At 58.2% G+C, this 27,812-nt stretch overlaps 1 protein-coding gene across 2 annotated transcripts; it reads left to right on the forward strand.

Annotated features, from left to right (window-relative positions):
* Positions 1 to 521: 521 nt before the first annotated feature.
* HIC2 (HIC ZBTB transcriptional repressor 2) lies at positions 522 to 27,736 on the forward strand. 2 transcript variants are annotated; one of them, XM_036993504.2, is made up of 4 exons: positions 522 to 690; positions 12,862 to 13,218; positions 19,501 to 19,599; positions 21,324 to 27,736. In XM_036993504.2, exons 3-4 carry the CDS (start codon positions 19,574 to 19,576, stop codon positions 23,146 to 23,148), a joined length of 1,851 nt encoding a protein of 616 aa, XP_036849399.1. In that variant the 5' UTR covers positions 522 to 690; positions 12,862 to 13,218; positions 19,501 to 19,573; the 3' UTR covers positions 23,149 to 27,736. The 2 variants fall into 2 exon arrangements, with proteins under 2 accessions (XP_036849399.1, XP_036849398.1); XM_036993503.2 differs by lacking the exon at positions 12,862 to 13,218.
* Positions 27,737 to 27,812: the final 76 nt, after the last annotated feature.

Raw genomic sequence — 27,812 nt, forward strand, 5'->3', positions numbered from 1 at the left:
CCTGCGGTCCCCCCGGGCTGCGCCTTTGACGGTGGGGTCCCTGCGCGGGACATGGAGTGGGGGAGCGGAGGTGTCGTGGAGGTAGGGCGCAGGACGTTAGGGGTCCCTGATGGGGGCTCCGAGGGGTAGGGTTAAGGTATAAGGGAGTCAGCTGAGTATGTGGGGCCTGGGCGGGGGCCTGCGGGGTGGTGGTGGCAGAGTCCCCCTTCCCGGGAGTGGGTTATGTGGTCCGGGGTTGCGGGGGCGAGGTCGCAGGCCCGCCCCCGCACCTGGGGTCGGTATCCGGCAGGGCGCCCATGGTCGGGGTCCCGGGCTCCTCCTGCACCCCTCCCCCACTGCTCTGTCCGCAGCCTCCCGCCCCGCCCCGTGCTCTGACCGTTCGTCGGACCAGGCCCCGCCCCACAGGCCCCGCCCACACAACCCCGCCCCACAGGCCCCGCCCCGCCCCGCCGCTCGCCCATTCAGATGTGGGTCAGGGGTGAGCGGGCGGTGCCGACGTCACAAGCTTCCAAGATGGCGCCGGGCGGGCAGCTGTGAGCGGCGCTGTGAGCAGCGCTCTGGGCGCGCTGGGCGGGGAGCCGAGCCGGGCCGGCGGCGGACGGGCGCGGGCGGCGGGGGCCGGGCGCCGAGGACAAGGGGCCGCCGGTGGGGCCGGCCGGCCGGCGGAGCGCCGCCTCCGACACACATGAGGTGAGGGGCGGTCGGGGGCAACGGGGCGCGGGCGGGGGCCGTGGGCGGGCGCGCCTCCCGGGGAAAGGGGCGTGGACGGGCGCGCGCCCGCAGGGCCCGGGTGGGGGCGCACGCGGGACCCCCGGCCCGACCCAGTCCGCCCGGGCTTTGTGGCCCAGGTGCCCGGCCGGGCGCGGGCTGAGGGGGACTCCGGGCACAAAGCCCCCGAGGCCGCGCCAGGCCGGGGCGCGGGTCTGCGGAGCGGGGGTCGGCGGGCGAGCGGGCGCCGGCTCTTTGTGCCTTTTCATTAGCAATCTAATCCGAACAGCGTCGGGCGAGCTGCTCTGCCTGACAGGCGGGCGGGCGCCCATTATGCAAACGGCCCTGCTCCTGGCTGCCCCTCACAGGGGAATTTTGCTGTTTCCAGAACTGCGGCCCTGCACCGTCTGCGGTCTCCGTCCCTTGCCCCCTCCCCGCAGGGAGACCCGCCTGGGCTGGGGCAGGGTCGGGCCTGGAGGAGCCGCTCCCAGAGGGCCGGGCCCTGCGGCTTGGTGGTCTCGCCGCCCTGCCCCCAGACCTCTGCTGTAGGCAGCCGCTTGGCAGGAAGAGAGATGGGCTTGGGGGAGGGGGTCGGCTGGCAGAGGGAGGGGGCCGAAGGGCCCCAGCTTGTCACTCTGTGTTTATCTCCCGAGATGGTTCGTAGTCACACAGGCCTCACTCGTGGACGGGGGGTGTGAGAGGCGGGGATGCCTCTCCCTGGGGGGCAGTGACTGTGGAGAGGAGAGAACGCGGCCAGATAACGCTCCCGGCGGCCCCACCCAGAACAGCGTGGGACTGCCTGGGGAAGGGAACCCGGGGCCCATCCGGATGCGTTGGAACGGTTTTGAACTTATTTATCCATGTCTTCTCTCCTCTCCACCTCCAGTGCCTTTTCTAGTAGGAGTTGCCAAGTACATCTGGAAAGCTAGGTTCCAGGCTCCCCGCCACCCCCCAGCATGAGGGGTGTAACCCAGGGAGGCCACCCCTCTGACATATGTGGCGGGGGGAGGGGCAAAGCCTTACCCAGAGGAATCCTGTGGCGGTGGGTTGTTGACTGATGTGGGGATTGCTGTGCCTGTGCGCTGGGGGAAGGCGAGAGCTGGCAGGTAGTGGAGGGGCTTCCAGAGCTTCTAGACTGAACTTGGGGCTATTCTCTGGGAACCCTGGCTGGAGGGATGGAGTTGGGTCACCCAAACTCAGGACCTTTACGGAGCTAACATTCATTGCTTCTTGGCTCCTGGCTTTACTTCTTCCCCTCCATTCCCATCAGCCAACCTCGGACTCTTGGGCCTTTCAGCAGACATTTCCAGGAGCACAGGCCATGCGGTTAGTCTGTAGTCCTGCCTCCAGGAGAGTGTACGCCTAGCAGGGCAGGGTTGCTGGAGTGGTCTGAAAGAAAGCAGATGGGCCGGTCTCACACTGGCCTCTGGAGACAAAGCTGTGTGGTGAGATTGCTGGTTTAGCGGGCTCTTTGAATGGGGGGCTGATTCTTGGGGGTTGAACTGAGTCCTTTCGCTTGGGAATAGGTTGCCCAGCCTTTGAGTGAACCTTTGGTCCTGTGGAATTGGGTTTATTATGAAAATCTGTAGGTGCCATGGGCAAGCAGGAGACTCAGAAGGCTTGGGAGGGGGCTCCCTGGTTGGTCTGCTTTTCTTTGGCCCCTGGCTTCCTGCAGGTCCGCTTTGGGGTGTTGCTGAGCGCCTCTTGATTAGCTTCTCTGGCCATTTGACTCAGAGTGTTGGTGTGTGCCCAGAATTTCTCCCTGCAGTGTTTTCCTTTCAGTTGTTGGGACTTGTAGATTAGTCACTCAGCTTTTACAAGCAATTCCTGAAAAGAAAAATCTCCCTCTGGTTGCTGGCTCTGTGTAGAGGAAGAAGCAGCCTGAGGGAGCCAGGCCTTTAATTAAAGCAAAATGAAATGATCGCTGCAATTGCTTGAAGGAGAAGAGGAGGTGCAGGTGGGGCGGAGGTGATGCGTCCTGTCCTGCTGCGCAGTACCTGCTCTGGGGACAGGTAGGCGACACTCCCGTTCTCGGTCCTTGGTCTTGGCCAGCAGCCCAGCCTTCTCCACAGGCTGCAGTCCTGGATTAATCCTCACGTAGTGTTTTCTTCCCGTAGATCAGATTTCTCATTTTGTTAATAAGCACAGCCTCTGATCCACTTGAAGTCAGCTGTCGTGGACTCAGAGCAACAGGGTTTTGCATTATTGAGCTGACAGGCCTGCTGCCTTCTCGGAGTCCTTATTGTCTGCCAGGGTCAGATCTGGGGGTGTGTGGAGGTGGGGGCAGTGCCTTTTAATCAGCAGCTAGCCCCTGGAGAAGGGCCGGCTGGACAGTTCTGGAGAGTCGGAGGAGGAGTGAGGAAGGAATAAAGTTCAGTTTACCCAGGGGACCTGTGGCTCTGCCCTTTTGGTTGGCCTGTTGGCCTCGAGCAGTCAGCCCCACCCCGTAACTTGCTTGCCTTGCCCAGTGGGGCTGCGGGCCACTGCCCTCGGGACCTGACCACTAAGAGGGTGGGGGCTTTTCCTGCTCATGCTGCGTGAGAGGCAGCTTTTCACACCTCAGGTTCTGCCCCTCCTGGCTCTTGGAGCCTGGCTGAGGAGGGACTCCTGGAGGGCAGTGTGAGAACTGGACTTAGAAAGTCTGGAGTGAAACTCTGGCTCTTCCCTTTACTCTCTGTGTGACCTTGGACAGTGACTGACAAAGCCTAAGTGTCCTCGTTCCTAAAATGGGAACAGAACTTGAGTTTACATTCACTATTGTTCCCCTCCAGAACTCAGCCTGGGGAAAAGAGACAAGCAAACAAACCACTAGTAAGATGGGGTGATAAAGGTGGTAAGGGCTGGAGCGCAGAGGGCACCACAGGGATGGCGGCTGCCAGGCGAGGGAGGGGTCTGCTCTGGGCTGGAGGAGAGCCAGGGATGCCATGCTGAGTCCGGTTTGGCTGAAGGAGAGGGGTTTTGATGGGGTGTGTATTCAGTTTTAGAAAGGCAGTGGCAGTGGGGCTTGGCCAGGGAGACAGTCAGGAAAGCAGTGTCAGCGGTGGGGGCCCGCAGGTGCTGCAAAGAAAAGCTAGTGCAGGGAGGCACCTGGGAGGCTCTTCCACTCGCTTTAATTCATTCAGCAAGACTTTCTGAGAACAAATGGAGTGGCCAGCCCATGTGGCTGGACTGAATCCTGATGGTCTCTGAGCACCCCCTGCCCTCTGGTGCTCACGGCTTTGCCACCAAACGGTGGGCTTTAATGCAGGAGTAGAGGCACTCCTGCCTTTTCTTAGAATCCTTCTGGGTCAGCGGGCAATATAGTGTTCTCTTACATAACTTGCTGGGGCTGCAGGTATGCAACTGGTCTGGCTGGGGCTGGAGGGTAAATGCTTTTGACTCCAGGGCCTTCGAGGACCCAAGTGGTATGGAGTCTGAAAAGGTTTGAGCTCCCAGTGCTGAGCACAGGATCCTAGCTTCTGGTTAGGGGCTTCCCAACAAGCTGGGCCAGTTTGACTTGGCCTGGCACCGCCAGGCTGTGCTTCCTGCTGGGAGGGGCCTTGGCCCTAAGGGTTAGGGACCTGGGCTGGGGGAGGGCCCTGCTGAGGGACTGCAGGCTTGCCTGGAGCCCAGTTTGAGCAGGGAGTGGCAAAGCAAGAAAAGCGGGTGGGGTTGGGGTTGTGTGTGGCCCCCAGTGAGCTTGATAAGGGAGAGAAAGCCAGGAGCTAACTGCAGGCCTCGGCCGTGAATGGCCTGAGCACCTCTGCTGAGGGGGTGCCGCCTGGGAGGGCACAGCCAGACTCAGTGGGGAGAGTGACCCTAAGAAACTGCGTGCACCAGTCAGGACGAGGCTCAGAGCCCCTCCTTTAGACTGCTTAGTTGCCGAATTTTTCATGGCGATTCTCTTGCGGTAGAGGAGAAGGGGAAGGGGGTGGCCTTGCTGCTGCTTCTGAGATCAGCAGTGCACGGTGGGCTCCTGGTTCCTCTGCTGCCGACCCACCTCTGTGGGTACATGGTGTTGGGGAGCGGGAAGGGTAGTATACGGATGGGCAGGTGCCCAGGCTCCTGAGGCCGTCCGCCAGCTCTCTCCATCCATTCCGTGGAAGTTCTGAGGGATGCTAAGGAAAGGCAGGGTTTGGGCTGGGCTGGGGGCTCTTCTGGGGGTGGGGGAGTCGGCCTCTCCTGGCTGTGGAAGGGCTGCAGGCTTCCGCACAGGTGTGGGGGTTGTGCAGACTTGTCCCAGGCTGCTGCCACGACCTCAGGCTTCCTTCCCAGCAGCACCTCTGGGTGGGTGGGTTCTCTTGGGTGAGTGTGGGGAACAAACAGCACCTCCTGCCCCCCACTCCCCATTTGTGGTGAAGGTGCTCTTCCCAACATGGCACCTGGGGTCTGAGCTTCCCCTGGCCTCTTCACCAGTCTGGGTATGGGCCCTTTCCAGGGGGACGACAGACCCATGGCCTTGCAGTTCCCTCACCTGTGCTGCTTTGGCAGATGGAGGGCTCTTGGTGAATGCTTGTTCACAAAATGTATGAGAAGGGAGCGTAGGGTCGATGGTGGGAGGGTGGGGCTTGGGGCTGGAGGGGCTGAGGACACAGTGGAACTTTTCCTGGCGATGAGCAGGAGCTGAGTGTGTGCTGCCTGGCAGAGGTCTGTCTGCCCTGGTTCTCACACCGCACATCACTGTCACCTGGGAGCTGGCCAAGGCCAGCCCAGTGCATCTCTGGGGTGGGTCTGAGCATCCACGCTTCCTAAAGCTTTTGAAAATGATCAGTGTGCAGCCAAGTTGGAGAACCACTGCTTTAGCAAGTGACACATCATTGTTTGTAGTAGAATCAATCAGGTGGTGAGTCCAGATAGACCCAGCACGTATGACTGGGGGTGGCCATGAATTCCTTTACTCTGGTGAGTCCCCAGTAGACGAGTGTAACTTGGGGTGGCCACACGCTGCTTTTGTCTGAGGGCCCAGTGGGATCAGATTTACAGAACAAGTCAGGCTGATTCTCTGTTGGTTACCAGGGACTTGTAGAAGCACTGGACACAGGGCCCCCCACCCCCCTTTGCAAGGTTCCTCTTAGCTGGGTGGCAGTGGGAGGGCCCCCAGGCTGGTGTGCATGTGCACTTGGGGGGCATTTCCTAGGAGGTCCTCAGGGAGCTGCCTTTGCCCTTGATCTCAGGAGTCTTGGCCCTGCCTGGCCTTCAGAGTCTGTCTTGGTTTCTTCATTGTATTCTTGGGCCCTAGTTGGCCTCTGTGCCCTGGCAGGGCCTGGCATAGTAACATTTGGTCTCCTTGTGGCTGCTTGACAACCCACTGTGGCCACAGCTGGGGACCCCTGGGAACTGTGCACCTCTTTTTCTCCGTGACCTCAAGGTCCCTGGGAGAGAGAGCTTGGTCCCTGAGGTTGGTTTCTTGGGCTATCTGGGTAAGGTGAGTGAGGGGGCCACTCACAAGAGGCCAGGAGGCAGGGTGGCATGGGGGGTTGTAAGGTGGTGGTGGAGGCAGAGCTTTGGGTAAGGCCCCCTTTGCCAGGACAGAACAGTGGGCCATCCTGGAGTTGCGTTCCTGTCTGTGGGCAGACAGGCCACAAGACAGCCGCTGCCTGCTCTGGGCAGCTTACCGCATGAGGTGGGCCGTGAGGCCCCTGGGTGTGGTGTGGCCTGCTGGGTCCTGGTCGGTGTCCTGGCGGGAAGTGCCATCCATAAGAGACAAACAGCCTGGGCTGCTGGGGCAAGGGAGGAGGTGGGATTGAGAGTGGTCCTGTCTGGTGAGTGGAGGAGGAAGGGGCTGTGACGGGGTGTGCAGGTGGGGGGCCTCCCTCTCTGCTCCTTTCTGCTTGCACACATCTGGATGGATGGACCAGGGTTGTCTTGAAAGCTTTTGGTCCTGGGGGTGAATTCTGGCCTCGGATCTCTTGTGTCTTTGCCACACCCCTCCCCAGAACCTCAGTGCCCCTCCCTGGGGTAGAAGGTGACTGCTGGTTCCTGTCTGGCAGGTGCTAGGGCAACTCTGCTTGAAAATGGAGGGGGAGGATGGCCCCCACAGAGCTCCTGACGGTCCAGGAAAGCAGTGGCAGAAGAGGGCCGAGCGCACCCTTTGGGGCTTTCACCCGTGCTGGGCCTTGTGGGAGTCATTGAATCCTCAGAACACACCTGTGCAGTCCCGATCATTTTTATCAATCCCTCCTGAGCAAGTGGCTCAGAGAGGTTAAGTAATTAGTCTCAAGTGACACAACTAGGGTGTAGGTAGAACAGTTCTAAGAGTAAGAGAAACACAACCACACATGTATGTGAAGACGAATGTGTGTGTGGGCTCCTTCCTCCGAGCACTGCTCGGGCCTGAGGACAGTCATGGTTTTCATTCTGAGTCGGGTGGCGGAATGGCTGCCCTGGACCAAGCCTGCAGCTGGAGGGTAGTGCCTTATAAGCCAGGGAGGGACCACCACAAGCCTTTTGAGCAGGTGTCCCCTTCCCCCAGGACCTGGTGGGTGGAGAGGACTTCCTTGGTCAACCTTGTCCTTCCTGTCACAGCTCCTTCCCTTCTGGCATATTGAATGCCTTTTCCTTATGGAAACCTGGGCCTTTGCTGAACACGTCCAGGAGAGCCATGTAGGGGACGGTGTGGCCACTCCCAGGGACTAGGAGCTGGTCTCCTGTCCTTCTCTTGGTACTCTCTCTCGGGGAACAAATGAGGTGCTTGGGAACTGCTGCTGGTGGGGTGGGGGACTCAGGCAGGGTGGCCTCTCGGCAATGTAAGGCTTGTTAGGTGGGCCTGCAGGCAGTCCTGGTGACGAGGTGCCCTGGGCTACTGTCAGCAGGTGCCTTTCTCTCCTGACAGAAGGCTCTAGGCCTGGGTGGGTTGAGCACGGATCTTCGGAGGTCTTTTGGCTGTTGTAGGTGAACCTGAGCCCCAGAGGGGTGCAGGCTGAGGGGAGAGGACTGTTTCCAAAGTCCCACATTCCATGCGTGTGTTGACGCTGATAAGGGCAGAAGGGCTGGCTTAGCTGCTTTGGGCAGGAGGGGACTTTGACTTGGTGCCCCCAGAGGCAGCGTGCATATCCTGCTTCCGGTAGCACCCCTCCCCCACTCCCCACCACCACTCTGACCCACTGCCTGCCTCTGCCTGCTTCTGCTGAGTGCACAGCCTGTGAGGACCCCCAAGGCAGTGCCTGCTCTGTGAGGTCACAGGCCTTTGGAGGTCCTTAATTGCTTCTACCAGCCCTGCTTCTTAGAGTGTGTGTGGGTGCCATTTGAGATAGCATCTTTTTTCATTTGTTTGAAACTTGTTAATCACAGGTTTGACAGGAGGCCCCTGGTCCAGGATTTGGGCATTTGGTGAAAACTGTGGTTTTGTGGGAAAATTCTGGTGTCAAGCCTGTTTCCTCCACATGCTGGACCGTAACCTCTGTGCCTCATTTTCCTTGCCTGTAAATGGGTTTTTAGAAATACTTGAGATAATGCATAACAGTCTTACTCAGATTGGGGGCCTCTGGTGGTCCCCAAGACCCTGTTCATAATACTTAGAAGGCATTGACCTTTGTGCCTATATTGACATCTGCAGCAGGGTTGCAAAGCTGTAGAGGGTGGTACACACAGCTCAGTCAGGTCCTCTCCCCATCAGTGCTCCAGGTCGAGTCTGCCGCTTTTATTCATGTGTGTGCTGGGGAAGCAGGACATGACGATTGAGTAGTAAATCCTAGACCCCGGTGCACATGTCTTTTTAGAGTTCTGTGACGAAATGAGGGCTGCATGGAGGCTCTCCCGCTATGCACTGAAGTGTGACTGTTGTCTCTAGGAAGAGCCCTTCACCGTTTTTTGGGCTGTGCGCTCTACTAGTTGCTTTTGCTTATGGAACATTATTTTTATTGGAACAACTGACAGACAAGGTGTGGTTATTCAGACTTGGAAAATTTGTTCAGACATCTTCTCAAGAGAACAAAAAATGAACCTTGCCACTTTAAGGAAAACCAGCTGACAGTATTTGTTGCCGTGATAGAGCCCTCAAGGGAACATGAGAATTTTGGAAAACTTTTTTATCTATCACTGGGAGTCTGACTTCTCTGATGAGATCAGCAGTGATACATATGCACATGGATATTTTTGGTGTGGTATAATGAAATGTGACAATGTTTGGAAGATCTGATTAACTCAGTGGACCAGTATTTTCCAGATGACCAGTGTTTGATGAAATAACATTCTGGATGGATGTGAGTACAACACAGACCAATGGGTTTTTGCACAACTGAATATAAAATAGCCATGGATACGATTTCAAATTCTCCATTGCCACTTCTAAGAAACTACCATTTGTTAAGATTTGTGTAATATCAATGAAGATTAGCCACAATTATACAAAAAGGTTATTAAAAGTCTTCATAGATGTCAATCAAAACCACATATCCCAACAGAGTGAATGTAGACAGATCAGAGAATCCAGCTACTAGCAAAAAAGTAAAACATTGCCACCCTTCTCACTAATTTTTCTTTTGAAATAGTTTCCACCTGCCCCCCATGAAAAATGTTAGTTATGTTAATGGAGAGTAGGTTTGTTGTTGATAAGTCATTTAATTATTTTTTAAAGTTACTGTTTTTTTTCTAATAGGGTAAATAGGGCAGTGACACATGACACCTACCCCAGTAACATTGCAGTTCGTCAGGGGTCCTCACTGATTTTTAAGAATGTAGCAGTAGTTCTGGAGCTGCTCACAGGAGAGTGCGCTGGGCCTCTTCACCGCCACCTCGTGCGCCCTCAGGTATTCTCCATCCTAGCTCCTCCAGTGCTGCCTCCTGAGTGGAGCTTGCTCACCTGAACGCTCATGAGGGCCTGGGCATGCTGCTGCAGCACAGCTGCGGGGCTAGTGGGAGCCAGGGTCCCTCACCCCAGGAGCCTGGTGGCCGGCCAGAAGCGGGTGCATGGAGGGAGGCAGAGGGCAGCTAGTGCTGGTGATGGGTGGGAGGAGGCGTGCAGGGCTGGCTTTGCAGAGAGGAGGGGTGACCATGGAAGGGCCGAGCTCTGTGAGGCGGCCCAGCCCCTCGGAGGCACTCTGCCCGCCTGGCCAGAGTGTGGACTTTAGCCAGGCGTTGGGAATCCATTGAAAGCTTTAAGCAGGGGAGTGACTTGATGAGATTGGTGTTTGAGGGAGATAACTCTGGGCTGATTGGATTCCATTTCGGAGAGGGCCAGGGGCTGCTGAGGGGAGTTGTGTGCTAGACTCTGGTATTTCCACTTAGGGTGGCTCTGTCTGTGCCTTTCTTCCCCTCTAGTCCTTGGGAGGGTTCCTGGGATTTCCCTCTTGGTGGGCGAGGCGCGTCCCCTCCCAGGCGCGGCAGCCCTGGCCTCTGTTGCTTTCTATTTCTTAGGAGAGGGCGCTATTTTCCGGGCACCTTCTGTGGGAGTGAGTCCTCAGAAGCCCTTGTTCACGTACTGTTGCCGTATTTGCCCAGCTGGTGCTGTCTGTGGGTTCTGTGATGGGAGGGGACGCTCAGAGAGTGTCACCCAGCCTGGGCCCCTGGCTCCCACCTGGATCTAGAAGGTCACGGGTCCCTTTCCCCTTTGTGTTGGGACAATTGTTTTGAGGAGCATGCTGGCTTCCTCAGTAGACTTGGAAACAGTGTTCCAGGATCCTTTCAAAAGTTAATCAGAGAGTGTAAATTACATGTGCACACATGTACATGCTAGTGGGCAATACACACCCTTGCTTCTCCTGACCCCCACGTAACAGGCAGCCAGTGGTCCCCTGGAGGCCCACCTGCGCTGCTCCCTGGCTCACCCTACCTCCCCGCAGAAGTTGCCAGTCTTTTTCCGAATTGTCGATCAACCATTCCCTAGCTTTGTTGCTCCCCACTCTTGTCTGGATCCTCGGACAGCGGCTGCCTGGGTCTGGCTGAGTTTGCTCTTTGTGTATGCAGAGCCGGGTGCTAATCATTATTTCGAGATTAACTGAAGTTTCTGCTTTCCTGTCTTGCACTTGGAGTGTTGCAAGGTGTCACTGTCCCACATGCCATCACGAGGCCAGACTGCCAGTGGAGCGTGTGGGTCATTTTCAGGGGTTTTGTATTTGTTGCCCCTTAAGAAGCTTGGTTTCCACACACACATGCCCACCCCAGCTCTGCTGCTCCTTGCAGAGACGTGCCTTTTAAATTTGTCCTCTGTCTCTAACCCCAGGTCCTTAATGCTGAACGACCCTTCAGCACCACTGAGACTCCGTTTTAAAAGGAGAGCGTTTGCTTCTGAAGCTGGAGTAGATGCCTCTGTCTAACTCCCTTTCTGAGCTCACGGCCACTCTTCCATTAGGCCCTTCAAGTCACCTGCTGAACTGGGGAGACCTTTTGGATAAAGCACCATACCTGGAGACTTTTCAAGCACAGGGTCACAGAGGGTAATAGTTTCCATAACAGTTCCCTAATTTTATCCTTAAAAATGGCTTTTTAAAAACTGGTGGATGCCCAGGGTGTTCTTGTGTGATTTTTTTTCTTTACCATTTTGGATTGAAGCGACCTGATCTTTGCTCTTTGGCTTCAGCTCCTTGAGCCATTTGTTTGACACTCTGGACACTTGGGGGGTTGACCATCCACACAGGAGCAACAGGGCCTTTCCTCCTCCTGTTTAGCAGTTCCCTTTGACCCCCAGTTCCTGAGGGCCTCGTCCATTTTCTCCTTGGCTTCCTCCCTTTGATGTGCCCAGCTGGCTGTGCAGGGACCTGCTCAGGCCCTTACTGGGAGGTGCATTTGTAGCCTGCCTGTGACTCTGAATTTCCTCTTCTCTCCTGGGCTTGCTTGTCAGGATTTGGAAGTCCTCTTTTTTGGTGGTAGGGAGTGGAGGGATGGGGCATCAGCTTGACACTAACCCCTAAAAAGGGGCCTGCCTAGGTTTCCTGTGGTTCCTGCTTGGTCTGTAGAGTTCCCTCTTTTAAGACACACACTCCACTCTGAACGTGGCCAGTCTCCCTCCTGTCCAGTCAGTGTTCTGCTTCTTGTCCTGTGATTGTTGTAAGTTGGGGCTTTGGGGAGGTTGCTGCCCGGCTTGGATCTGGTTGCTAATCAGGACTGAGACCAGGCCCTGCCTCCCCTCCTGAAGATTTCTGTGCACTGTACTGAATTCAGATACATCCTGCTTGTGCACAGTTGTTAGCGACAGCCCCAAGGACTCTTCACAGATGGACACACTTGTGTAACCAGCATCTAGAACGAGAAGGAATTCCAGGAGTCTCTCGTGTGTGTCCTTGAGTCACCCCCTCTCCCACCAAGCCCCTCCCCTCACCCCTGGATTCACACCGCCTGCTTCCCAACTTGAACTCACATGAACAGATAGTCTCTCTTGGGTCTGGCTGCCTTGGCTAGCTGTATGCTTGAGAGACTCATCTGTGTGTGTGTGTGTAAGTCAGACCATGTGACATTGTCAACAGTCAACCATTTCTGGCCTACAGAAGGTGAATTCATGTGCTTCAGTCCTGCAGTCCCTGTGCCTTCACCACCCCTTCGGTAGGCGCCCTGCATGCCTGGGGCTAGGGGAGCATGTGGGGACCCTGTGCTTGAAAAGTCTCCAGGTATGGTGCTTTATCCAAAAGGTCTCCCCAGTTCAGCAGGTGACTTGAAGGGCCTAATGGAAGAGTGGCCGTGAGCTCAGAAAGGGAGTTAGACAGAGGCATCTACTCCAGCTTCAGAAGCAAACGCTCTCCTTTTAAAACGGAGTCTCAGTGGTGCTGAAGGGTCGTTCAGCATTAAGGACCCGTGCATGTCTGCACAGCTTGGAAGGTGCTTTTGGGGCCACAGAGTTTGCATGCTTTCAGTCTTGGTCTTATTTTAAAATACTACCTTTCTCTTTCCTTTCTAGGAGATAGTCTTTTAGTCTTTGTTCAGCGAATTAAAACCCTATCATTACTGCCAAGCATCAGGTTTTGGTTTTGTTCTAATTCCCCTTTAGCTGCCATCTCAGCCTCATCCCGGCCAGGAGAGCCATGTGCTCGCAAGGCAGGGCAGAGGTTCCTGGGTGCCAGCCTGCCTCAGAGTTCCCACCAGCCCATAGCAACGATGTGGCTGAATGATTGGCAACCGCCCTTTCTGGGGAAGACTTGTCTGCATGGAGAGGTGGTTCTTCCTGCCTTTCAGTCATGAAATGTTTTCTTGTATGCAGTAATGATGACAGAAGATGATAGGGGTTTGTTTGTGTGGTTCTTTCAGAGTCTTCAGTTGGCATAAGAAACTTAGCTACCTGGATTGGTTTTGGAATTGGGAAGCTGGAGCGACTCTCCTGGACTTGTGGGCTGGGGGGGCTGCTGCTCTGTGACTCAGCGGTGACTCACGTCTCTCTGGCTCGGTGGTCTCCGAAGAGTATCCCAGGCTTGTGAGACGATCGTGATAGTGTCTTCCACCCGGGGCCTAGGCTTCCCTGGAGCCTGGCAGCTCCTCACCAGTGGGATTCCTACCTGTTCCTGCGGCGCCATCCCTGCCAGGCTTTCCTCCCTTCCTGAGGCCTCTGCCTGCCATCCACCCCCAGGACCCCCGCCTGTGGCTGCTGTCCTGGCTCTGGAATACGTGGTAATAAGGTTTGGCCTTACCTTCTCACATCCTGGGTCCATAATTTTTATTAATCATCCTCTGGGCTCATTTACTTGGGAAATGTGTCTTCCTTTTTAGGGGCTGTCTCCTTCCTCTGGACAGCTGAGCGTTCATTGTTTGTAGAGTGTAGTGTCAAGCTTTATGGGCAATAGGCGGCTGACAACCCACCTCAGTGCTTCTCAGACTCTTATACATGTGTGAGTCCCTCAGGGTTAAAATACAGGTTCTGCTTCCAAGGTCTGGAGTGAGACCTGAGCTTCTGCATTTCCCGTGAGAACCATGGAGGGGGTGGTACAGGGCAGGGGGCAGAGTCTGGAGGTAAGTCTAGTTTTCAAAATAATGAACCATAATCTTAAATCGTTACTCCCCTTCCTGGAGCAGCGCTCACCTGCTTCTGCCCAGTGGCACTCGTGGTCTCGGCCTAGCTCAGCACTCTTGGCCCGACTGCCAGGCCTGGCCCTTCTGGTGGGACCCTGCCCTTGGCCTTTCCTGGAGCCAGGTTGCACATCCAGTTGCAGGTCCTCAAGGTCATCCGGGCTTCAAGATAGGAGTAATGGGAGGGTTATAGGCCCAGTGGGGGACAGGGCCCACAGCTGCTCTGGAGAAGTAAGGTTTGCAGGCCGCAGGGCCTGGTGTGGTATGGGGCTTCCTGCCAGGCCACCCCACCCAGCAGCACTGTTCTGCCTTTTCTGCTTGGTGCTGAGTTATCCAGGAGCCTCCATACCTCTCAGATGGGAGTGCATGGAAGGGAAGATGCTCAGAGCCCAGGTGGACTTGGCCCAGGTGGGCAGCACAGGGTCTTCAGTAGGGCCCACAGGGATTTCAGGACAGATTCGGGGAAGTGGGGCTGGGGTGGTCTCTGCCTCCACAACTGTTCACCAGGTGAGCCGGTGGGTAGGCAACAGGGCTGGCCCAAGGGGCAGAGAAGGAAGCCAACTCCAGATCTCCAGTCACCATGGCTCCAAGGCACTGAGTGGACCCCAGTGTTTATTTCATAGAAGCCGAGTCGGAGGTGGGGCTGGGCTCCTGGCATTCACGAGCCTGCTGCTTTCCAGGAGGACGGTCCGGGAGAAGAGCCAGGAGTTGCTGGCCAGCGTCCAGGTCTGGGCTATATTACATGGCTGGGCTTGCCTGGAGCACCAAGCCCTACCTGCCACCAGCTCTTGCCTGGAGGGACAGGGCAGAGAGGTCATGAGGCCAGGGGTGTTCCCAAAGGTGCAGCAGGCACATCCTGGGCCCCCAAAGCAGGCAGTGTGATGGGGCCCCACCTTGTCGCTCCTAGCTGGAAGCTTCTCAGTGCCCGTGGGGTGGTGGAGGAGCTGAGCTGACCGTGCACACTTAGTCCAGGAGAGTACAGCCCTGGGGAGGCCTTGCTGTAATAGGCACACAGCCTGTGGTGGAAGAGATGAGGGTGGAGGGCAGGCCGAGGCCCTCCCGACTTCGTGTGGGGGCAGCACTGCCGGGAGTCCCCACTCTGCCAGCTGTTTGCTCTCAGGACCTTGGGCAAGTTGCATAGCCCCCGGAACCTTGTCTTATCTGAGTGCAGGTGGATATAACACCTCAGAGTCCTCCTCACAGGCGGGCTGCCATCTGCCAGGGGGCGCAGAATGGTGTAGGGCGAGTCCTGGCCTTGCAAGTAGTGAAGGGAGAGGGGCTCTTAGAAGCCTTTTTGGAATGGGAAAGGCTTCATAGAGGAGTCCCCACTGAAGTGGGGGGCTCCAGGCCATACATACAGGCGTTCTAGTGTCTGGCTGGGGTGGGGGTCTCGTTGGTGGGTTGGGGCTGGGTCTTGGGCTCTCTTGGAACCTGGGCTGTTTGTACCTTCCGCGTTGTCTCCACTCTGCCCTTGAGCAGCTCTCCTATAACTAGGGAGTGGCCGGGCCTTCAGGGAAGAGGCAGTGCTTGCACCTGTTAGGAGCACCAGGTGACCAGCAGGACCAGCTGGGACCGGGCGATGCGCACAGCAGACTCAGGCGTGGGGGCAGCAGCCAGTGTGTCTGGGGCCCTCTCTGACTTAGATGTGCTTTAACCCTTTGGGTGTGGAGGCTGCACCATGGCTGGGCCCTGCCCCGCACTGCCTCTCTGCCTGGCATAGCTGGTGCCTCCCGCCTGGCAGTGGAGCTCTGGCTGGGCGATGGGCAGCCCCCCGCATCAGCTGGAAGGCTCTTGAGTTGACAGCATTCTTCATGGGGATACCGCTCATGAAGGTCAGGAGTACAAGCTGTGAAACCACATCCTGAGTCTGGCCCCCATAGGTGGGCCTGGAGGTGGGTGTGGGTGCTCCTCTGTATTCAGGCGGGATGGATTGCCTGCCACCAGGGCCTGGGTGGGCAGGGCTGCTAGCCAGGCCTCCAGAGGGCAACCGCTTGGAGGCCGAGTGACTGGAGCAGTTCTGTGTGCATGGAGTTCCTTGAGCCCAGGCTCTGGGCATGGTGGGTGTTCCGTGCCGAGTTGGGGCAGCTCACATCAGATGGGCAGCTGGGGTCATTCCCCTGGGCTTTCTGCTTAAGCAAGGATCCCTTTCCATCTTAAGACCTCTTCTCGTGGCCTCTGGAGGGTGCCGGGCCGGCACACACTCTCCTGCCGTGTGTGTGCTAGGAAGAGAGGCCTGGAGACGGCCCTGTCCTAGCCTCCCCTAGCCTCCCGTGAGCTCTGAGCCCCTGAGGCCATGCTGACTGCCTGGAACAGGTAGGGCCTCGCCCCCTGGGGTCATGGGGGAGTGCTGTTGGGGTGCTGTTCCGCAGGTCAGTTGGCCGTGGCCTTCTGGCTGGTGTGGGAGGGGACAGGGGACCTGCAGGTGTCCTTGACCTGGGGCTTTGCCTGCCTGCTGGAGGGCCATGGGGGCTGCCCAGCTAGAGACGAGCTGGGAGGTGCAGAGATCTGCTCTCAGCGTGGCCACTCTGCACTCTCAAGCTGCTTCGCGTGTGCCCGCAAGCTTGTGAGGCTGAACTGGCACCATCCAGCACTGGGGAGTGGGGCTTTGCCCATGGCCACAGACATGTCCCCTCTATGCTTTGGCCTGGGGCCCTCCTGCCTTGTGGAGGAGTTGAGAGGTGGAAGGTGAGCGGTCCGGTGGGTGTGAAGATGAGAGAGTCTCCGCCTTAGCACTTGGAGAATGCATACATGGCTCCTGTGGGCCCTGGAGCCTACTGGGCAAGGTGTAGGGCACTGGCCGGGAGTATTAGCTGGTGAGAAGCTGCTGGGACAGGCATGTTCTGTGAAAGCCCCTCCTCTTTGTTCGGAGGGACTTTTTCCCGTCATATGAAGTAAAACTTAGATACGACCATATGACAGGTGCCCAATCTCAGATGGCCCCTTCAGTTTTGACCAGTGAGTGCGTTTGTCTACCTTGACCCAAACTCCGCCTGAGCCGGAGGGCCGCTTTCTTGCCGGAGTTCCTCGTGCAGCTTCCCTAAGAAGGCTCACCTCACCCTCCACAGGCGGTTCTGCTTTTGTTTCTACCACAGATACTTCCGCCTGCTCTGGATCTTGTATCAGTGGGATCATGAGATCTATATTCTTTTGGGGGTAAGGTTCCCTTCACTCAGGATAATAATTTTGAGGGCTCTCTATGCTCGTGCTTGAGTTCTGCTCTTCGGTTTTTCTGTTTAGGATTTTAAAAGTAATATTTGAAAATTTTTTGAATATTATAGAAATGAACATACAGAAACTAGTTTTCCTGTAATTCCATCCCCCAGAGATACTCTGTTTACTGATTGTGTGTGTGCCTCCAGGGTGTTTCTTAGTTGAGGAGGGTGGACCGGGAGGGAGTAGGGAGCAGTGGGGGCGGGGGGTTCCGGCTCCACTGCAGGGGCCTGGCCTTCCCTGGGGCGTGGGCCTTGAGCGTCTGGAGCCCCTGGCCCTGGACCTATCTGAAGAGTGTGGGTGGGTGGGGTGCCTCTGGCTTTTCCGTGGCAGGGACCTGGAGGGGAAGGAAAGGACTCAGCCAGGACCTGTCCCAGCTGGAGGTGTGTGTATCACCCTCGTTGGGTGGGTGTTGACTGTATTGTAAACAAGGATCTGGGAAGGTGAGTCAGGTCTTGCAGCCAGGTCTCTCTCTTCCCTGCCCCACACCGTGTGTTCACACAGGGGCAGAACTGGCCCCCCAGGGACTGCGTTCCCGCCCTTCTCTGCCAGGGTCTGCCCAGCCAGGGACACCCACCCATCCACCCGCCTATGAAGGGCCAGGTCTCGGCCTTCGAGGTGTATCTGACTAGCTTTATAGCTCCTCGTCCTCGGCTTCCTGGAGCCGGTGCTCTGGGCAGGCAGCAGGCCTGAGCTGGCTGTGGGATCCTTGAGGCTGATAGGCTTGCTGGCAGGGGGCTGCTGGGTGCCAGGAACGGGTGCCAGACAGCATCCTCATTTCAGCCTGTGGTGGGCTTCTGCCAGGGCTGAGTACCAGCTCCCATATCCCAGTGGGGCATTATGCTGCCAGCTTGCTGGGTCAGCCCCCCACAGCCAAGTTTCTAGTTGCCTGGCACCCCCTAGGCTGTGGCCTTTCCAGATAGGCACTTGCTGCCCCCATACCTGGCGTTGAGCGGTAGGACAGAGGTCTCTGGCTGTCCTCATTTTACTGGGAAGAGAAGAGGAATTCTTTGAAGGGGTTCTGGCCCTGCAGCAGGGGGCACCCCCTCACCTGTAGTGAGGCTGCATTGTCACAGGCTGGTGGCCCTCGAGTGGATGGGGGGCAGGGTGGCATTGGGCTGGATGAGGGCTCCAGCAGGCTGCTGTGCTGTGGCCCTCTTGCCCGCAAGTGACAAGTACAGTGAGGTCTGCTCTGCCCTGTCCTGCTGAGCACTGCCTTCGGGGTCGGGTTCAAGGAGAGCCACATCCGATGCAGCCCTGGAGACCTTGGTCATCCCTCGGCCTCCCCTGACTGGGGAAGCGCCTGGCAGGCTGGGCCGGCGGGCACCCACGGAGGGCCCCTGAGTCCTGTTCTGCAGTTCGCTCCCTGCACGGGGTCCAGGAGCTGATGGCCTGATCTCTGATGAGGGCGAGCCATCCCTAGGGGCGGGGTCTGGCCTGGGCAGTGCCTGGTTGCCCTGATGAGGAGTAGGCAGGGTGGCACAGGGCTGGGCGGCGGATGCCTGGTCTGCGCCAGCGCATCACTGTGACTTACTGCCTGTCCCTCCAGGCTGCTCTCAAAAGCGTTGTGGTGGTCTCTCCCTCTTCCTAAGGCTGGGCTTGGTTCTGCCGCATTGGCCATCTCTGGCCTCCCCCAGCAGAGAAGCATGGATCCTGCGCACAGGCAAGGGGCCCAGGTCGCCCTCATTCAACGTGGGTGCTCTCTGGCCACGGGACCCACAGAGCTGGTTCTGCTGCTCTCTGGGCCATTGGTGGGATCCTAGACCAACTGTGCGCCCTCTCCCCACCACTGCAGCCATCCCATGAGAGGGGAGCTGTGCTTGGGGCCACAGAGACAGCTGGCAGGCTGGAGCTGAGGCCTCCCAGCCACCCCGCACCCCGGGTCTGGTCACATTCCTGAGGGACCTGCTGAGCCTCCCTGGCCCTGGAGGTGGGGGAAGGGCAGGCAGGGATGGGCTCGAGGCGGGCTGCCTTCCCCACCCTGGCTCCATTCCAAGGAGCCCAGGCCTGCCAGAACGGGGTGCAAGGAGCCAGAACCTCAGGACCCCCTCCCGTGGGACCCGCAGCTCTGGCAGGGGCAGGGGAGCCTTCCACATCTGGTGGCAGCTGCCAGCGGCTTTGGCGGGCTGGTATTGAAAGGCAGAGCCTGCAAACACTCCTGCGAGGGGAGCCATGTGGTCAGGCTGGGCTGGGCAGGAGGGGGCTGGGCCCTCTGGGCAGGGAGGGGGCGAGAGCAGATCTGGAAGGGAAGGAGGCAGGAGAGCCAGAGGCGGTTGAGACTGGTTCTTATAAATAGCCCGCTGCACCAGTGCCTCCAATTTTGACCTTTTGTTATGTAAATGTGGCCAGCCTAGGAAGGGCCTTGCCCAGGCCTCCTGCCACCACACCCGCAGCCAGGAATTGTGTGCCTGCCACCATCTTCCCCAGGTGGTCCTTGGAGTACCCTAAATCTCCAAGGAGGGTGCAGCCCTGCCAAGCTCCCCAGACCTAAGACCTTCCCTACCACTGGGCCTGACTGCTGGGCACTGTTGCTTGCCCAGCTGCCCATGGCATCCCAGCCAGAGGGAACCCAGACCTTCCTGGGAGCAAGGATACCAGGGCCATCAGGCACCTTCCTTGGCCCTTCCCTCATGCTGATGCCTGTCTGGGTGACCATGTCCCTCTTTTCCTCCCCAGGTGACCAGGCATTGATGCACCCCCAGGGAGGCCACGCGCTCAAGGAGGCTGACCCCCGCTGGCTGCTGCTCACATGGTTTCTGGGCCCCTGGCACTCCGGTAGGCCGAGGAGGGGGGAGCTGGCAGGGCCTGAGGCGGGAGGGAGGACTCCTACCTGCCCCTTCCTGGGCTTCCTGGCAGCCCGCACAGCCCTGCAGCTCTCTGGCCTCTGTCCTTTGTGTGCATGCGGCACCGCATGAAGGGGAGGCGGGGCTGCTGTGGCCTCACAGGCTGTTGGAGGACAGGACCTCCTGCCCTCAGCCTGTCCCCTTTCCAGGCTTGGCGCACCAGGCATTCTGGGTGCTGGTAGAGCTGATGCTGCCTTTCTCCCAGGGCTGGGTATCCTAGCCAGTATGGAAGCCATGCCTTTGCCTCTTTGTTCCTGCCTGGCTGGCAGTGGGGAACAGGTGGGGGCACAGGGTTGGTTCCCGTGCGACTTGGACCGCAACCTCTGAGCGCTGGCTGAGCAGCCTAGCAATGCCGGGCTGGCCAGCAGGCGTTTTCTTCCTCCTGCCATCAGGCTCTGAGTAGTTTGAAACTGTGTCCACTTACGTGTGTTCACAATGAGCTCTGAACTCCTTTGGGTGCACATGATTGTTAGGATTTCTCTCTGTGCTAGTGAACAAGGGCAGGTGTGCAGCAGGTGGGAGTGTTTGTGGCATGAGAAGACAGGATGAGAGCAATCTCTGCAGGTTCTACCCCGAGGGAGGCAGAGCTGGGCGTGCTGTAGGAGCAGCGGTGTCCCAGGTGGGGCGACGCTCAGCGGTCACTTGCAGGGACTGGGCCGGAGCTGAAGTGCGCAAAGGCACCCTTGGCAGCTGAGTGGTAGATTTGCCTGTGGGAGGTGCACATTCTGAGGTGCTGGAGGTTTGGGGGCCGTGGTCATGTGCTTTGGGCGCTGCTGCTCAGTGGGGTGAGTGTGTGCTCAGGGTCCCCTACTCCAGGAGACCCATGTGCACACAACCTGCTGCAGGGTTCCTGTCGGGGCAAGAGGCCTTGGCGTATTTATTATTTAATGACTTCATTAGTGTCTATGACAGTCCAGCAAAGCCAGCTGGCTGCCTGCCTTAGCGTCCAGGTGGTGCCAGGGCTTGGCCAGGCCACCTATTCCACTCAGGACCTAGAGACCCAGGCCAGGGAAGTGCTTAGTGCCCATCCAGGAGCAAGGGCCTTGTGAGGTGGGGCAGGCACTGGCAAGGGATGTGGACTGGGCTGCAGCGTCTGGGAGGCAGGAATGTGACTTTGGCAAATCCAAAGTCTTGGAAAGCCTCGAGGGCTGATTGCTGGGCTACCTGTGAGCAGAGGTCACAGGCCAGAGGCCGCATGTTTGATTTGGTCCATGTGACATTAAAAGAAAAAAAACCCTTGTTTAGCATTGGGAGATTCACCTGGAAACCTGGATTTCTAGCTTGTCCTGGATGTTGTGAAGCTGCATGGCCACATGGGAAGTCTCTACCCCTTCCAGAACCTCACAGTCTCCTGCTGGTTGTTGTTGGGTCTCCTGTGGGCATGTGGGTGACTTCCTTTAGCATGGAAAGGAGCCAGATTCAATCCCCGTTCCTCTCCTTAGTACCAAGTGACCTTTGTTGTCCTCTGCTTCCGTGTCCTCAACCCAGCACGTGGGCCAGCACTGCCTGAGGCCTCTTTGAGTTGTGTGAGCTCCCTCCCTGGACTATGCCTGGGGAGGCCCCCTCATTGCCACCTCGGTCCTTTCTTGTCCTGGGGCCCTCGCGTGAGGGTCCCAATCCACTAATGTGTGTGTGTGTGCCTGTTCTTGCCTGCAGGTGGTGTGCGTGGGCAGGGCGTGGGGACATGGGGCCCGACATGGAGCTGCCCAGCCACTCGAAGCAGCTCCTGCTGCAGCTGAACCAGCAGAGGACGAAGGGCTTCCTGTGTGACGTCGTCATCATGGTGGAGAACTCCATATTCCGGGCCCATAAGAATGTCCTGGCCGCTAGCAGCATCTACTTCAAGTCCCTGGTTCTGCACGACAACCTCATCAGCCTGGACACGGACATGGTCAGCTCCACAGTATTCCAGCAGGTCCTGGACTTCATCTACACAGGCAAGCTGCTGCCCAGCGGCCAACCAGCTGAGCCCAACTTCAGCACTCTCCTCACTGCTGCCAGCTACCTCCAGCTGCCCGAGTTGGCAGCCCTCTGCCGCCGCAAACTCAAACGAGCTGGCAAGCCCTTTGGCTCTGGGAGGGTGGGTGCTGCTGGCATGGGGCGGCCCCCCCGCAGCCAGCGGCTGTCCACGGCCTCCGTCATCCAGGCTCGGTATTCAGGGCTTGTAGACGGGCGCCAGGGGGCCCACACTTCCCAGGAGCCCCCCCAGGCCAAAGGCTCTGATGACGAGCTCTTCCTCGGCAGCTCTACCCAAGAGAGTGCGCGTGGCCTGGGCCGGGCCATCTGCCCCACCGGAGGGGAGGCCAGCCTGGGCGGGTGCAGCACCAGTGGGAGCAGCGGGGGCTGTGAGCAAGAGCTGGGCCTGGACCTGTCCAAGAAGAGCCCCCCGCTGCCCCCTGCCACCCCCGGAGCCCCCCTCAGCCCTGACGACCCAGCCCGGCTGAGTGACAGTCAGCTCGGCTCACCCCTCTCGGCCTCCGCCCCTCCTGTTGCCAGCAGTGCCTCTTATGCCGAGCTTGGGGGCACCCCCGCTGAGCCTATGGATCTGGAGGGGGCTGAGGACAACCACCTGAGCCTGCTGGAGGGGCCTGGCGGGCAACCCCGGAAGAGCCTCCGGCACTCAGCCCGCAAGAAGGACTGGAGCAAGAAGGAGCCCTTGGCGGGTTCTCCCTTTGAGCAGAGAGAAGTGGGGCCCAAGAGCTCCTGCCCCGGGGAGGAGGGTGAGGGGCTTGGGGACAGGGTTCCCAATGGCATTCTAGCCAGCAGTGTTGCAGGGGGCGGCCCCAGTGGGCCCTATGGGGAGCCCCCGTACCCCTGCAAGGAGGAGGAGGAGAACGGCAAGGACGGGAGTGAGGACAGCGGGCAGAGTGGGAGTGAGGGGGGCAGCGGCCACACTGGCGCCCACTACATGTACCGGCAGGAGGGCTACGAGACGGTCTCCTACGGGGACAACCTGTACGTGTGCATCCCCTGCGCCAAGGGCTTCCCCAGCTCCGAGCAGCTCAATGCCCATGTGGAGACGCACACGGAGGAGGAGCTCTTCATCAAGGAGGAGGGCGCCTACGAGACAGGCAGCGGGGGTGCCGAGGAGGAGGCTGAGGACCTGTCAGCGCCCAGCACGGCCTATCCAGCTGAGCCCCGGCCCTTCAAGTGCTCCGTCTGCGAGAAGAGCTACAAGGACCCGGCCACGCTGAGGCAGCACGAGAAGACGCACTGGCTGACGCGGCCCTTCCCCTGCAACATCTGTGGGAAAATGTTCACGCAGCGTGGCACCATGACACGCCACATGCGCAGCCACCTGGGCCTGAAGCCCTTTGCCTGTGACGAGTGTGGTATGCGCTTCACCCGCCAGTACCGCCTCACGGAGCACATGCGTGTGCACTCGGGCGAGAAGCCCTACGAGTGCCAGCTCTGCGGGGGCAAGTTCACGCAGCAGCGCAACCTCATCAGCCACCTGCGCATGCACACCTCCCCCTCCTAGAAGCCAAAGACCCTTCTCCCTGGCCCGAGGGGCCCTGCGTAGACTCGGCCTCAGGAGTCAACATGGAAGCAGAAGTGAGGCCGGGCGGGCCAGGACCTCCAGGTCCAGTAGGGGTGGCTCCTGGCGGCACTCTGGCCAGCCCCCCACACCCAGAGCTTTAATCCACAGTCTGTACCAAGGGAAGAGAGGAGGGGGCTGCCGCTGGTGTGCCCCAGCTCCTGAGAGGGCTGCACAGGCCTGAGGGAGTGGGTCTGGGTGCTTGTCTGGGCCCGGCCCCTCTCCTGCAGGCCGGGTCTGAGCAGGAGAAGGCAGCTCCCTCTGCGCCAGGGCCGATGCCTGTGTGTGCAGGCCACCCTGGCTTCGGGAGCCGTGCCGGAGCAGCGGGACCGAGCCCTCCTTCCCTGAGCCAGGGGCCGCTGTTCTCTGGCACTGGGACAGCCAGGGGCCCCTCTGCCTACCTCTCCACAGCTGAAGAGCCCTCTGGGCCCGCGTTGCTGTTATTCCTACTGATGTGTTCCTTTTTTCTTTTCAAATTTTGTTTTTTAAACCAAAACCAACAAGAGTTTATTTTCCTCTGGCCCCCTTGGGGCTGAGCCTGGGTCTGCAGACTGAATGTAGGGGGCCACTGCCCCTCCCCGCCCTCCAGGCCCCAGAAGCCCTTCTTGGCCAAAGGCTTCCCTGGGCCCCGAGCCCTGCCTCGGCTGCCTCAGGAGAGAGAGTGCTTTTCCTATAGTTTCCGAGGAATATTGTTTAGAGGTACTTCTTTTTTATTGAGAGAAAACCCAGTGTAACGTTTATGCGAATGTTTGAACTGGAAGGTCTGGGGTTCGTGGGGGGTGGGGGGCGCTGGATTTGACGCCAGGCTGTCGGTGCCCCTGGCTCCTGTGCGTTGTGTGTGTGGTGTGCGCGGTGCGCCTGGGCAGCTCCTGTGCTTCCCCCTTCCTTCCCCATCAAGGCGGAGAGATGCGGGCCTTTTGCTACCTCTTCAGTTCCTGAGAACAGTATGTTGGTGACTGGCAGTTGAGGCTATAACACTTGTTTTTGTCCTGTTAGTGCACAAAGGAAGACGTGAATTTGAGTGAGGCGGGCCTGGGCTGGCCTGGGAGGTCCTCAGCTTCCCTGAGACCCAGCTGTGGCCCAAGATGCTTTCAGAGGGGGGCTCCTGCCACTGCAGTCTTGGGACTTGCCTGTGTGTCTTCTCCATGAGCGTGCAGCTGCTGTGTCCACTCTGCAGGTGTTCTGGGTATACTGCTGAGCGTCGGGCAGCTCCAGCGTGTCTCTGATCTGGGTCCAGGTGAGCGGGTGCTCCAGTCCCACAGGAGCTCCCAGGCTGGGCCAGGCCTGGGCACCTGGGAGGCAGGAGGCACACTACAGGATCAAGGTCCTTGCAGCTTCCTGCCAGGGCCAGGATGAGGCGGAAGTGAGCCCCCCCTCATCCTGTCCCCTGGGCCTGTGAGTGCAGAAGTTTGGGAGAGCAGCCCCTGCTCAGCCAGTGCAGAGGCCTGAGGGGGGCGCTGACCAAAGCACTGTGTCCCCCTGAGGGGCGGGGTGGGGGCCCTGCCCTGTGTGGAGTCCCACCCTTGCCCTCTCACCTTGGGCTTTCTCCACCAGCCTCAGATACCTCCCTGGGCTGGAAGCCAGGCTCCCAAGGCCAGGCCAAGGTCGCCATGGTCAGCCCCGCTGTCCTTGGCCCCCTGGAGCCACAGGGCTGGGCAAGTGGCTTTTGCTTTGTGCTCTTTCTTCCTTTTATTTCTACTTTTAAGTTCAGACCAAAAAATTCTGGAGTCATCCCCTAGCTCCACCCACCCCGCCCCTTCAGAGGCCGTCCCGCTGAAAACAGCCTGAGTTTAGGGACCCTAGTGGTGAAGGGCATGCTTTGCAAGTCAGGGAGTTCCCACCCAAGGCTGCCCTGCTGGCCCTTCCCTTCGGGTGGGAAACGGGGATCTGGACCCCGGGTCTCGTGTTCCAGCCGGCCAGTCTGAGAATCTGGCTGGGGGAGACCCCTGGGCTCCTTCCTCCACCCAGTGAGGGTCAGGCCCTTTCCGGGCCCCTCTGCTCTCCTGACCCCACTCCATCAGCACTTAAGCCACACGACACAAAGTCTGTACCGCACGGAAGTGCGTGGCCTCTCAGGCCGTGGGCAGCCACATCAGTGAGGTGACCCGTGAAAGTAGGTGATTCATTTGCAGAGCTTCAGGGACTGGGCGCAGAGGCCCCTCACTCGACGATGTCCGTGCGACGTAGTATTGTGCCCACCTGAGTATTGTATCGAGCCTTTTCTGTATCTACCAAGAAAGCAAAACACTAGTTTCCTATTTAAGATTTTAAGGGTTTGTGGGACGGGGTGGGATTAACACAACACTTGGTTTGGTTTTGTTTTCTTTTTCCTTTGATTTCATGTGAAAAGTGTGTGTGCTTGTGAGTATGCGTGGAGATGTGTTAGGAACCTCCCAAGGAAATTAGGCCGTTGGAGGCCAAGGGCGGCTTACAGTTCTCTGCTTTAGTCACTTATTCCTGAATGTTTCGGAGAAACAGGAAACAGAGAAAATAGCAGATGTCATGTAGGAAAGAGAGGAGAAAAACAAAAAAGAAAAAAAAGCTCATATCCAAATTCATAAAACCTATTTTTTAAACCAAAGCACATTTTGAATGAGTATGGAACCTCAATGGGCTCAGAAAAAAGATACTAATATATTTATCTCATTGTTTACATAAACTTTTACAGTTTCAGACCTCAGCAGCTGTAAGGCCAGTTCCAGTGAGTCCCCGCCTTCCCCTGGAGGCCCTTCAGAGTCAGCCCTGGAAGGGCTCACGGGCAGAGAGGCGGGCGTGGAGCCCCCTGGACTCACCTGAGCCCTCCTCCCCAGCCCCGGGCCCTCTGAGCCCAGCTGGCACCAAAGAGCTTGGGCAGTGCTGACCAGCTCCCGGGCCTGGCCGGACTGTGGTGGTCCTGGCCAGCTGGCACAGCAGGGGCTGGCTGTCAGCTCTGGCCACAGGACCTGAGTCTGGGCTTGGGCCCCGGGGTGTAACTTCAGGGGCTGCTTCCCCTGCTCCTCTGCTCCGGACCCTGGTGGGGGGGAGGGGGGTTGATGTGAGGGTCCCTCTCAAGCCAAAAAGTCGGGACCTTTGCACAGCTCTGTTGACTCTAGTGGGTCCCTTACCCCAGGGGCTCCCCACCCTGACCCCCAGCAGTGGGAGGGGCTCACTGGGCTGGTCCTTACCAACACAGACGGTGCAAACACTCTGAACAGTGTTGTTTTTGTATCAATATATTTGTGCAGTGATGAATGTATTTATTTCTCAGACTTGGGGTGAGTGAGTGGCAGGCCCCTTTGCCACCGCGCGCTCCCGCCAGACCGAGCCACCGCAAGGGCTCCTCTAGGATTGCAAAAAAGGTGACAAAGAAAAGACAAACTTTTAAGCAAATAAGAATCTCAGAGACTCGCAGCATAGCCATACACCTCAGCCTGTGAAATGAACAATCCGGACCCAGACTGACTTTCTGAGCTTCATGCAGCCACGTGTCTCCGTGTGTCTCCATGGGCTGCCGGGCTGCTCACCCTGCCCCATCAGTATTCACTGGACTCGGCCGAGTGCAGGAGTGCGATCTGGGCTGGGCTGCTGGGCACACACATCCCAGCGGCCCTCCCCAGGCGTCCTGAGTTGAGGCGAGCCCTGGGCAGCCACAAAGGCAGGGCTCAGGGAAGAGGCATTTGCGTCTGCCTTGTACCCTCTGCTTGGGGCCAAAGCAGAGGCTCCAGGCCATAGGAAAATAGATCAGGGGTCTCAGCCCTGCCACGCACCCCCCTCCAAGGGACCAAGGCCCTGGCTCCCCAGAGGCCTGTTGGGGCAGACGTTCCGGAACCTGTGACTCCAGTGGCTGGAGTGGGGCTGGAGAGGGGCCTGGCCAGGCCTCAGTCTGACATTCCAGATCAGGGTGGGCGTGCACGGTGGGAACTGTGGCTGCCCAGGACCCCCTTCATAGGACCCCCTGGCTTCAGTCAACTCACTTTAATTTTCTACCGGGAACCCCTCCCCCTACCTCACTATTTATTGCTGTAATTTATTGACCTCAAAAATGCTGCATAACAGACCTCAGTCAGGGCAGGGAGGATCCCCAGGGCTCCCCCCCTCCACTTGGCGGGGCCCTGTGGGGCCAGGTGCTGAGGGGAACCTCTCTGTACCCCACCCATTACTTTCCCCTTCCCCCCTTGGGGGACCCAGGTTGGGCACTGGCCCATTCGCAAATACCTCGAGGGGGAGGGGCAGGGATGGGGTTATAGCTGTTTTGTTTATGGGAACTGCAAGAGGAGGGATCATGTCCTGTTTTATGCCCTTCCCAGAAAGGGGGAGGGACACCGTGATCGCACTCCTGTACCGGCCACCGCCGCTGTCCGTCATCACATTGACTTCCCCTCCCTTGAGAGAGGATAAATTCAGGTCAGAGCTGCAGATGTGCAGCCCTCAAGTGTCAGAAAAGCAATTCACCGACAACTGATCTCCATTCAGAAGCGTGCAGTCTTAATGTACAGTGATGAGAAACTGTTATTTTATGATCTTTTCATTAAAAGCTTTGTTGAAAACTGTCTTGCATGGGCCCTCTGTGTTCTGTGACTGTTCTCTCTTCCTAAATGACAAACCGCTTTCCTCCTTGTCCAGAGCTT

Source organism: Manis javanica, chromosome 15 (assembly GCF_040802235.1).
Source record: "Manis javanica isolate MJ-LG chromosome 15, MJ_LKY, whole genome shotgun sequence".
In the NCBI taxonomy this organism is placed as follows: domain Eukaryota; kingdom Metazoa; phylum Chordata; class Mammalia; order Pholidota; family Manidae; genus Manis; species Manis javanica.

Excerpts from the sequence above, each read along its gene's own strand:
- HIC2 (XM_036993504.2), top strand. The coding sequence starts at position 19,574 with ATGGTTTCTGGGCCCCTGGCACTCCG. Across the intron at positions 19,600-21,323 it reads TCTGGGCCCCTGGCACTCCG|GTGGTGTGCGTGGGCAGGGC; the intron begins GTAGGCCGAGGA and ends TCTTGCCTGCAG.